A 12,221-nucleotide genomic window follows, 5' to 3' on the forward strand; every position below is an offset into this window, starting at 1 on the left:
ACCTTAGGCCTGGTTCACATCTGCATTCTGTATTCCGTTTGGGGAGTCCACTTGGGGACTCCCCCGAATGGAACTCTATGCACATTAAAAAGCAATTTAGCTAAGAAACCACATGGACCTCATAGACTGTAATGGGGTCAGTGTGGTTTCTGCACAAAACATGCGGAGAGAAAAGTGCAGCTTTCATGCAGAGAGGAGAACGGAATGACCTGAACGCATATGTGAAGCCGGTCTAAGGCTCTATTCAAACAACCGATGGGCAAAACAGCAATGATAAAGGGACGTTTTTCACATGGGACATTTTTGCAACCAAGGGGCACCCATTTTCATAGATCTGTTATAGATTTGAGTCTTGTGACATAAGATTACAATGTTGTACTGCTACATCATTATTATTATTATTTTTTTTTAAATGTAGATTGTGAGCCCCACATAGAGCTCACAATGTACATTTTTTCCCTATCAGTATGTCTTTGGAATATGGGATGGAAATCCATGCAAACACGGGGAGAACATACAAACTCCTTGCAGATGGTTTTCTGCCCTTGGCGGGATTTGAACACCAGGACTCCAGCGCTGCAAGGCTGCAGTGCTAACCACTGAGCCACCGTGTGGCCCCTCTGCTACATCATTATTAAGCCAAGGCTATTTTGGCTGCAACTCCCATTGTGCACCCAAAGTTCACCAATTTGCTCTGCTGCTCATTTACTAAGGTAAGTGAATGGCGTTGCGACCCCAGAGGTAATAGGCAATTCCTGTCATTTGCATTAGTGAAGGAGTTACAGGACAGCACTGCAATCTTTCGCATGGGCCGCTGATAGTGAAGTGACCACATCTGCGACACAACAGTCAGAGATGAAAACCTGCAAGATATCGGTGGACACACAATCGCCATTTGTGACTTAGCAAAGTGAAATTGGATGGGGGCTGGCAAGTTGTGGTAAAGTGGCCGACACTGGAGCAGTCCTGAGGTCCTGTCTGCTGCCCTACAGATGACCCCCAGTCACAATGCAAGGCTTGGCTCAGCCATCCCTTACACAGGGCTTGTGTGTGCTCGGCCCTGGAAGGGTTAACGTTGAGAGAGGAAGTGGTGGAGGGGACTTGTTGTGACTGCTGCTGACATTCGTGGCCTCCTGGCTGCCTGCCAGCTTCTGGCTGCTTGCGTCAGGCAGGGGGTGGCCCCGCTGTAGCTACTGTTGCTATGGAGAGATAGCGGGGGAGGATTCCTAGGTTCCCTAAGCCTGGCAGAGAGATTACGTCTGACTGAGACTTAGCGCGATGCTGCGGAGAACTCCCGGGGTGTCTGGGCGCATTTAGCGCGGGATGACCCGTCCTCAGCTGTGCGGTAACACAACTTGTGCTCGTTAGTGTGACGTCACTGGGTGTCGCTTGTGTGCTGTGTGTGGGCCCGGTGCTGTGTGACGGCTGCGGGCAATGTGTGTGTGTGTGTAGTGCCCGGGCATGTCGTGTAAGACCCTGTAGTGGGCGTCATGTAGGGGTCGTGGTGGCCACGCTCGTCCCTCCCCCCTTTCTTGGTCCGGGACTGTACGCGGAAGTGACTGCTCTCTGGAGATTGTGAAACACTTTGGAAATCCCTCTGCAGTTATATGAGGAAATACTGGCGCGGAGTCCCGGGCTGAGCGCCGGCTCTTAACTCCTTCCGCACCACTGTTGTCTACATCACACAGTGTAGTGAGAGGACCCGCGGCTCCTGGGGACCGGCCATGTCCCGTGAACCTGTCTCCAAGGCACCAAATGTCCACAGTATCTAAAGCTAGCACCTCAGTATTAGGACTACAATTGGGTAGAGCTATCAATATGGTGGGAAAAGGTCCTGAAAACCGTGGCCGGGGTAATATGCCATATTGCATGGTCGCATATAAGCTGCTATTATGGGTTATATAGCCACTATATAGTTGAAGGACAAGCCTGGCCTATGGGCTTTATTAGTGTAGTTAGATGAAGATTTTAGTTGCATCTTTTAGCTACAGTTTTTGCAACAACCTCAACATGACTGAGTCTTAGACATGTAGCCAGAGAGATGTGGGGCTTATCACATCAGCCATTACTAGGACTGCGGCCGCTTCACACTAGTTGTTACTTTTACTGTGAAAAAGCTGATAACGTCATCTCCATGGGTTATGAATAATATTACATACGGCATGTCTTTTAACATTTCCTAGCTACTTTCTTTGAATTTTTTTTTGTAATTAAAATATCACAACATGCTTTGGGTACAGCATTTTTTCAGGGTTTTTTTTTCCTATGGATTGCACTATAGGAGTAAAAACCTCCAGAAAACTGCTGTGTGAAAGTGATATCTTTTCAAGAAATAAAATGCCATAAGAAAAAACTATGTAACTATGTCCTGAAACTCTTCCCATTTAATATTAGGCCTTCAGAAAAGCATGCACAAGCTGTAGGAAGAACCCTGCTAGGTATACAGAATCTCTGCTATTTGTATGTCACTCTCCTAATGGCTTTATGAATGGTTCGTCCCCATACATTGTAGGATACGACAGCCTCTTCTTCATCTGATATGCTAATCATAAATCAAAACCTTGCTAATCCCTATCATAATAGAGTTGTCTGTCATTTAGACACTGTTTATATATATATTACATTCATTGTGTTTGGTAGAAAGATTTTTATGCATAACAGATTCATTTTCTGGCAGATGACAGATGTCTGTCAGATCATTTGGTCATTTGCACGCGCCAAGTGTCCTGGGATTGGTCTTGATTGAACAATAAATTAGGCTAGATTCACCTGTAAAACTCGGTCTGTGTGTTTGCCGGATTTACCGACCTGACCTTCATGCTGGTAGCAGGATTTCTAGCATCATAGTTAATCTGTGATCCTAGGAATCATAGCAATATACTGTCCAATACCAATTACACTATGGGACAATATGTTGCTGGGAGGCGAAGATTCCTAGTGTCATGGATAACTATGATTAATGGAGACCTGATCCTGGCATGAAGATCAGGCCTTGAAATCTGGTGAAACTTGGTCATGTGAATCTAGCCCTAGACTTCCAGATATTCACGGCTATTATTGGCAGCAAGTTTTCCTAGGAATACTCATTGACGATAATAGCCTGTTTAAGACATCGTGCACACAACCAAGTGTGCAGCCGGAGGGTGTTCCGATGCTTTGTTCCATTTCAATATTTCATAGGACCTGTTCTATAAATATTAGAACGGAACATCAGAATGGAGCATTGGAACATATTCGGGCAGCATAGGAACACCCTTAGGGCTGCAGACTTGGTTGTGTGCATGAAGCCTTATACTGCTGCCAGTAAACTGATTCTCAAATGTTTGTTGTAGGTTGGCGGCATCTTTCATGCAGTAGAAACATTCCGATTATCGGCGGCACGTTACCTTAGAGTAGTCCAGATCATTTGTTCCCTATTCCATTTGTATTGGCCTGACTAGACTGATGCAGACAGGTTCTGATCAAAGTGGTTCTCATTAATTGTGAGTAATGAATGTTACCTACAGGCAGTATGATGCCCCATTAGTGCCCCCATAAATATATTGCCCTTTTAGTGCTTCTTGTTGTGCTCTCCTATAGTACTGGCGCAATATAATGCCCCCTTATTTCCACCACACAGTATGATGCCCCATTAAGAAAGCACGAGGCAGGTGGAATACAAGGTGGCATGGGGCAAAAAGTGCCAGCAGTCTGTTCAGTGATTTTGTTAGAGAAGGGAGACTGAAGCAGGTGTCAGGGCACTGTGATATTGACGTCTACCAGACAATAACAATATGATTGACAGTGAGCTATGTGTTAATGTTGCAGTTGCCGCATGTGGACCAAAGCTCAATTCCATGTGTTGGCTAACAATCGCATAATTCTGCAAGTTAGGGGGCATGCTCAAGTAGCAGCAGCCGCATGGGGCCGAAATCCCTGAAAAATCTAGCAATCATTGGCGCCTGCTTGTGAAAGATTTGGTCGTGAGCTCGTACTGTAATATTTCTGTTTTACCTATGTGTCCGATAATAACCACCACATGTGGCACTTTATAAGACAACCTTAGAGTGGTATAGACAAGACGCTTGATGCAAGGCCAAAAAGTACAAGCAAAAGTATGCTTTTTCTTGCACTTTTTAGCCATATCTAAGCTGTGTACATGACAGCGTGTATGTGAGACCACCCTGACCACTTTATAGCCAGATAAAGAGACACAGAACTTCACACTATGGCTGATACTAACTGACTTTTGGTGATGGTGAGAGAATTCAATAAAATGGGCAGCCTTATCTGATCCCAGTATTCCAAAGCATTAAAGTATCTTTCTGATCCTCATTTACCTCACCAATTCCACTTTTCCATCCATGGTTCTTACTCAGCAGTCTGTGCAGGACAGGTCACTGTTATATTGTTCAGCAGGATTGAAATACACACATAGATGCTAAGATATGTTTGTATATGACCTGCATCTGAAAGGGTTAAGGGGATATTGTCACTCCTTAGGGAGAGACCACCATGTAGGTGTGTGGAGTCTTATTAAGCCATATGCGCTCCACTGAGGGATCATGGGAAGAATATGCAAATCTGTCTTCCATGATGTGAATAGGAAGACATTGCCTCAGTCATGCAGCACACTAGGGAGGGCTCCCTTTAACATCATGCCTGACCTTCCCAGAGGCCTTTGCTGCAATGATGTGGGGTTTTACCAAGTACAGTCTCTCAGCCGAGGACAGCTGTTTCGATCTATTTGGATCTCTTCAGCCTGGCGTAGAGAAGACTGACTTGGCAAAGGTGAGAGGCTTCTAGACAGGGTTAAGGGGATATCGTCACTCCTTAGGGAGAGACCACCATGTAGGTGTGTGGAGTCTTATTAAGACATATGCGCTCCACTGAGGGAGCGCCCCCTAGTGGGCTGCATGACTGAGGCACTGTCTTCCTCAGGGGTGAACCTGCCCCTCTCGCCGCCCGAGGCGAAGTACAGAAAGCCGCCACCACCCCCCTGCCGGGGGAGGGGGCGGAGCGGGGGCATGGCTTAGCAGAGGGGGCGGGGCTTAGCGGAGGGGGCGTTCGCCGGCAGAGAGCAGGCCCGGAGACTGCCTGTGCTCTGCCTGAGCGTGAGGGGAGGCTGCTGGAGCAACGCTGCTTCAGTGGCCTCCCCAAACCACCGCTCCGTGCTAAGCCAGTCCAGGACAGCTTGTCCTCGACTGGCTTAGGTTAGCAAAAATGCCGCCCTCCCTGAGGCCCTGGCATAGTGCCGCCTGAAGCGCTCGCTTCAGGTCGCCTCATGGGAGGTGCGGCGCTGTTCTTCCTATTTAAATAATGAAAGACAGATTTGTATATTCTTCCCATGCATCTGAAAGGAAGTGGTGGCCTAATTCAGACCATTCATAATATGCCTTGTCCTCCTATAGGATTCCTTTTTCACTGGCTATACCTCATAGTCTTGGATCATGGTGGCTTTTTTTCTGTGTTTCTTGCTCTGTTTTAAGAAAGAGAAGTTTTACTTGACATGTATATTTGTGTCTTATTCTATAATTTTCTGGAAACAGGCAGCTGCCTTATAACAGATGGACCAATATTTTGGTTCCTAGTAAATGACAGACTCCTGAACACCGGATGCTGGAGACGCCGTCGTTTTTCCTTACAAGCACATTGTGTTTATGTTAAATCCTTTGGCATGCACACTTGTGGTCTTATGTTTGCATTTATGCACTTGTGTAATTCTTCATTTTATACTCTAAACCAACCATGTAATGCCACTTATATTGGCAAACCACTAAACCACATAAATAAGTGAGCTTTCATATTGGCTTGGCATTTGTATTTCCTGTGGAAACAAGTGCCCAAGATTTAATAGAAAAATTGCATGGTTATCCAACAGTGTTATTTACATCTCAAATATTTACAACCACAACCTTTTATTGAATCTAAATTCTTACAAGAATATACAGTAGTTTCATGCTCTGTGAAGCTTTGTTTTCTTATGATTTTGGAAAATAAAATAACTAAGCCTTTATGGTACGCACAGTTTGTAGTATTGCAGACTCCAACTACATAAGTAGGTTAAAGTCTATGAAGCGTCTGTCTGTAGATCCCCAATGAAAATGTAGAATGGTATGGCCATTAGTGGGGAGGTCCTAGCTTAGGGCCAGTTCACACGGAGTTAACACGCTCGCATTCTGGCACGTATGCGCGTGTCAGAATGTGAGCGCTCAAAACAGATCCCATTCATTTCGATAGACTATATGCAAGCAGATAGTGGCTTCCTTGTTCTGCAAGGATGTACCAGTACGTCCAGGCAGTTTTCAGCAGCTGTTCAAGATCGTGCAGCTGCTGAAACAAGGAATCGGCTGTAAACTTCAGCCGGAGGTCCAAGAGAGAAGGCAGGGCCTTCACGATCACTGTGTACACAGTGCTCAATGAGCACAGTATACACAGCTATGGATTCCTCCATGATGCAGCTGCCCTCTGACCCAGTGGTCACGTGATCCGCCGGGATCAGCATCTGTAAGAGCTGCTGGGTTCTGCACGACCCAGATCAGCTCTTTTAGTCCTATAGTAACAGGCAGGAGGCTCTATTCCTCCTGCAACTGGGGCTAAATGTACCAGCCCCAGTTACTGGGTAGATCAGCCTCCCCACAAAAGAATCAGTGATTAGATGTCCCCAAAGATCTATTATGACCTTATGGGGACAAAATGTGAAAGAAAAAAAAAACCCGTTAAAAAAAAAATTAAATTAAATAATTAAAAAAAAAAGAGTAAAATAATGCATCAGAAACATGCTTATTACAGGTTCTAGCCCCACCCCTGACAACACCATACAAAATAAGTTACTGTAACGTGTAGGAAAAACTATTTTAATAAGTTTTTTAGTAGCACCATATACTATTAAATAAAAAAAAATGTTATAGCACATACAAAAAACCCGAAAAATATGTCTGGTCCTGGACCAGAAATAGGTCCAGTACTGAAGTGGTTAAAGGGGTTCTCCAACTCATAATTTTATTATATAATAATACAGCTGCTGAGAGGTACATAAACATAACAAACCAGCGTTTGCCTCTCCCCTGACTTCTGCTGCCTGCACTGGTACCTCCGTTCTTCTGTACAAAGCTCTCCAGGCTGTTTGTGTCAGGTAAATCCTGCACCCAATCACAGGCCTCAGCACTCACCTCCTTCACAAATGGCATGTCACAGCAGTCATGTGCCTTTTGTGAAGAGGTCACTGGCGAGGCCTGTAGTTAGCAAAATCGTACTGGTGATGTTAGCTAGTGGGACATGTATACAGACAAATTGAGTTGCAACAACTGGAAGCCTGGGCCCAGGGAGCGGTGAGTTCTAGTTTGTAATATTTAATGGCCCCTCAGCAGCTCTATTATATAAGAAAAAATGAGTTGGACAACCCCTTTAAAATGATTTCATAGTAAAAAAAAAAAAAAAAAGTACATCATGAAAATACACATGTGGGTACGAATATGGAATAACAGTAATTGTAACCACCCATAAAATAAAGTTATTATACCCTAGAATACACAGCATAAAAATGTAGAATGGCAGACATGCTATTTTGTTTCTGCCTGCACCCTCCAAAAATGAATAAAAAATAGTAAATATATCTCAAAATGGTGGCATTGAAAAAAAAGCTTGTCCTACAAAAACAAGCCCACATACAACATTGACCGAGAGAAGTTATGGCTGTTGTAACGCTACAATGAAAAATGAAGACAACGGCCAGTCTTCTTCCTGTGGCAAGGTCTAGCTGTTGGCCAGGGTTTTAAGTCCCTGTGTTCTCAAGTTATTCATTTGGAAAATATAGCAATGACAAAATCCCAAATGAAGCTCTTACTATTTATAAAGATAAAAGCTTTTATTTATATTCATCCATATTCATCATTCATCCCCGCTCACACAGTACAGCGCGATAGGCGCTGCTGGGCAGAAGGGCGTCCCTGGCTAACTATCAGAAACGCCCTTCTGACACTAAAGCACTACAGTCCCGGGACCGATAGCGCTTTACACCGGGCACAGATCGGGAAAGCTGATAGTGCGCTGAATTCAGCGCACTGTCAGCTTTCCAGCAGTATATAAAACTGCATGTGCCCGATCTGATGAAAGGTCCTCTTCCACCTATTATATATCACAATATAGGTATAATGTGGCAAGTTATATAAGGTTCATGCTACATACAGTTAGATACATCACCCACATATAACAATAACAAGTCTCCTTTAGCATAAATGCAAACCACAAACTGCTCATTATGTAAAAATGACTAAAATAGCCATAGTCCCTAGTTGGTTTGAGAGTGATCTGAAGAAGAAGGAATAACTGCTGCTGCCTTTAGATTTGCCTGAAGAAGGAGTCTGCGTCTTTGAAAGCTTGCAAATGTTATTTTTCTGGTTCACCAATACAACATGTTTGTCTGTTGACACTAAAGTATCAATTATTGCAAAATCTGAGATTTGAAAGCAAGACCACTTGGTACATCTAGTCTTCCCTTATAGTGTTATAATTCTATCTTAAGATAGACATGGGTTAAATTCACTGTAGATTTCCCAATCACGTCTGCTGAAACTAGTTGGAGTCTCAACTACTCTTTCAGTCAAATAAAATATCTATATTATATCTTTAGCCGCTTCCAGTTAAAAACCCCATAACTTTGTTGTTCTTCCGTTCACAGAGCCATATGAAGGCTTAATGTTTGGAGGGCAAATTGCACTTTGTAATGGTACCATTTAATATTCTGTATCATGTACTGGGAAGCTGGGAAAAAATTCAGAATGGTGTGGAATTGGAGAAAAACTGCGTTTGTGCAAGTTTCTCCTCTGTTTTTATGGCATTCACTGTGCAGTCAAAATGACATGTCAGGGCTTGTTCACATCTGCGCCCGGTCTCCGTTCTGCAGGTTTCCGTTTCCTCCACAAAACAGAGGCAGGAGACGGAAGCCTGCAGGAGTCTTTCTTACCTATTCATTTGAATGGGTTTGAAAGATGTGCGGCGGTGAGCGTTTTATGCTCTCCGCCACGAAACCGTTTTTTTTTAAATCGGACACAGAGTCGGACATGCAGTACTCTGTGTCCGATTTAAAAAAAAACTGTTTCGCGGCGGGGAGCATAAAACACTTGCGGCCGGACCCGTTCTGAAACCACAGAACGGAGTGCCGAACGCTAGTGTGAACCTAGCGTCACCTGTAATTCTATGGGTTGGTCTGATTCCAGGGATGTAAAGTTTTCATAATTTATTATTATTATTATTATTATTATTATTATATTTTTATTTTATTTTTTTTTAACATTTCAACCCCTTAAACAAATTAAAAACAAAGAATCTTGGAGTTGCCATATTCTTATACGCATAACTTTTTAATATTTCCATGTACAGGCATGCATAAGGCGTTTTTTTGGTGGGGAAATGTCTGAAGTTTTGATCACTTTCTATTCAAATTTTTAAGGCGAAACTGAAAATATGGCGGTTTGGCTTTTTTAACATTTTGATTTTATGGTTGTTTTGAGACCGGCCTCAATAGCTATATTACTATGACCGGTAGAAGGCCACCGTCTGTCATAGGAACAGGACAGCTGCCGAACCCATAAAGGCACAGGGCTGGTGGGGACCAGCCCCAGCTTGTTTGTTTTATATTTGGGGTGGACTGTATCTAGAAGCAATGCCTATGAACAGAGTGAACTCTGATCGCGGGCATTAGCTTTGGATCTCCACGGTACAATTCAGCGGAGGCCTGATAGTTATGGCGGTTGCTCTGCAAAGACCTAACATGTGCTTCATGGTATGGCAGATATGGGGAGGGGTTAATATAGTTAAAGATCCAAAATGCCCCCCAAATTGAAAATAGTGCACATACATTTGGGCCACTAACTGATGAAGCAATGCAAACATAATTTTCTTTTTAAGAATATGCAACTTAGCCTGCAAGTGCACCAGATGCGGCTTGAGTTTGCTTTATCTTCTTACAGACAGCAGTTTCTGGCTGAAAATGTCATCATGACTAAAGGGACAACATTGGGCAGCAGTTCCAGAAGAGAACTGAAGCCCTTGTGCATGTCTGTAGGCAAATCTGGCAAATTGGGCCTGCCCCTCTCATGCACTTGCAGGTTGATTTCCATATCCATAAAAAAGAAGATTGTCTATGCATTGTTTCATCAACTTCTGGCCACAAAGGTGTGTATCTGCTCGTGTTAAAGCCTACTTCACAACTCTGTTTTTGGTTTGGGAGACGTTTAGACTTGGCCGACTCCCTTTATAGGTGTGCTGATCAGCCAATTATCTGGTGGGCTTCATATGAAAATGGGTTATATAAATGAGAAATGCAATATTAGAGTGATTAAAGAGGACCTCCCATGATACTCCCAAATAATGATTGGGGTAAGCCTGTGAAGAGAAACTCCTCCTCATTGCTGGGCATCTTAGTTGTGCCAAGTGTGTGTGGTTGTTTTGGAACATGTCTTCATCCTCTCTTTGCCTGGGTGCTGCCACTGTTTCAAGTATGGGACAGATGTGTGGGGACCCATATTCTCGACACTGGTGCCGGTTCCAGAAGTAGCATCTGCACCTTAGACTTTCTTGCATGTCCCGGAGATGTATTAAAAACAACCCTTTAGGTGTGTGCGTGTGTGAGAGAGAGATATACACATAAATTCATATATATATATATAGAGAGAGAGAGAGACTCTGATAAATGTGTGTGTGTGTGTGTGTATCTAAGACATTTGCTTTCTTTCAATAACTTTTTGCCACGCTGCTTTTACTGTAAATGTATGTCCGTGCAATACACTTTTCAATAAAAATACATATATAACTTTCCTTGAGTAGCCCTGAGAAAGTCTGGATTTTTCAGTGTTTGTGCGCACGTATAAAGGGCATGGGGAAATTCTGCAGCAGATGTGTGATCTATATATCTTCCTGTAGTGGTTGGTGACACATAGTGGTGAAATGTGTACTGCATATGTATGTTTATTAAATTAGGCTTACATCAGCAGTGAGTCAAACAGCATTCTGATCGTAAGGAAACTCTATAACTATTTACATTAGGAATCTAGAGAAATGTTATAGAAATAAAGATGCAAAAGGGCAACGGTGACTGCTCTATTTTATGTTCAAAAGAAACTTAAATCTTACAGTAGAAAATCTTTTAGAAAGCGGGTGTCTTATGGTTGGTCATAATTGTATGGTTTCCACCTCAATATCTGCTTCAGATTCCCACTGAAAACGATGGCATCTGTGGCTAAACAGTGAGCAAACCAAGCCTGCTCCAGCTTTCTGCATTGGGATCTACAGGGCTGGAATTTAGAGAGGATTCTGAGGCGGGAAGACCACCTCAAATTCCTCTGCAAATTTTACACCATGTGAGCCTAACCTTACACAGTCCAAGGTGTTCTCACTCTGATGCAGTCAAAAGTAAAATCACAAAAGTTCACCAAATTTTCCACAAAATTAAAAAATTTGATAAAATGAAGCATGTGCTTCAAAATTTCCCTCCATCAACGATGTCTTTTACTGAAACAAGTAAAAATATACCTAGCAAAGAACCAAAAAACTATATAAAACATAACTTATACTTCATGCATTAAAACACCCTATATAGGGTTAAATAAGTAACTGGCAACAGGTGTCTTATATCAACATGTGCGTCTTACTGGATCCAATGGAGAAAGGAACGGGGACTGGAGTCACTCTGTCATCGATCCATATTTGAGTGGAGGGGAAAAGGGGATCTCACCCTTAGGCCTGGTTCACATCTGCGTTCGGTATTCCATTCAAGGGGGTGCCTAAGCGGACTCCCCGAACGGAATATTGAACACATTGACTAGTGGTGAGCTTATGAAAGCACACGGACCCCTTAGAATATAATGGGGTCTGTGTGTTTTTCGTGCAGTTTCCGCACGGAACATGCAGAGAGAAAAGTATTTCATGAACTACTTTCCTCTCTGCATGACTCTTGCAAACACTCTGTGGAAAACATGCGGACCCTATTGTAGTCTATGGGGTCTGTATGCTTTCATAAGCTCACCTCTTGTCAGTGCATTGGTATTCCGTTCGGGGGGTCCCCTAGCAGGCTCCCCGAACGAAATGTCGAATACAGATGTGAACCAGGCCTTATTAATGGGATCCTATCATTAAAACTCAATTTTTTTCTGCCTACCACATAGGAAAAGCCTTAAGAAAGGCTATTCTTTTCCTACCTTTAGATGTCTTCTTCGCGCCACCGTTCGGTATATAATCTGGTT

The 12,221-nt window shown here is 43.3% G+C and overlaps 1 protein-coding gene across 5 annotated transcripts in view; it reads left to right on the plus strand.

The window, feature by feature from the left end:
• HIVEP1 (HIVEP zinc finger 1) overlaps positions 1-12,221 on the plus strand; it is a 137,020-nt gene that overhangs the window by 52,340 nt on the left and 72,459 nt on the right. The window contains exon 1 of one of the 5 annotated variants that reach the window (XM_075270817.1): positions 1,080-1,345. The exons of the other annotated variants lie outside the window; for them this stretch is intronic. Within the exon in view, the coding sequence (XP_075126918.1) occupies positions 1,324-1,345 (22 nt within the window). The 5' untranslated portion in view covers positions 1,080-1,323. Of the gene's footprint in view, positions 1-1,079; positions 1,346-12,221 lie in introns of those variants that run through there. 5 annotated transcript variants of the gene reach the window in all.

Source organism: Leptodactylus fuscus, chromosome 4 (genome assembly GCF_031893055.1).
Source record: "Leptodactylus fuscus isolate aLepFus1 chromosome 4, aLepFus1.hap2, whole genome shotgun sequence".
Classification (NCBI taxonomy): domain Eukaryota; kingdom Metazoa; phylum Chordata; class Amphibia; order Anura; family Leptodactylidae; genus Leptodactylus; species Leptodactylus fuscus.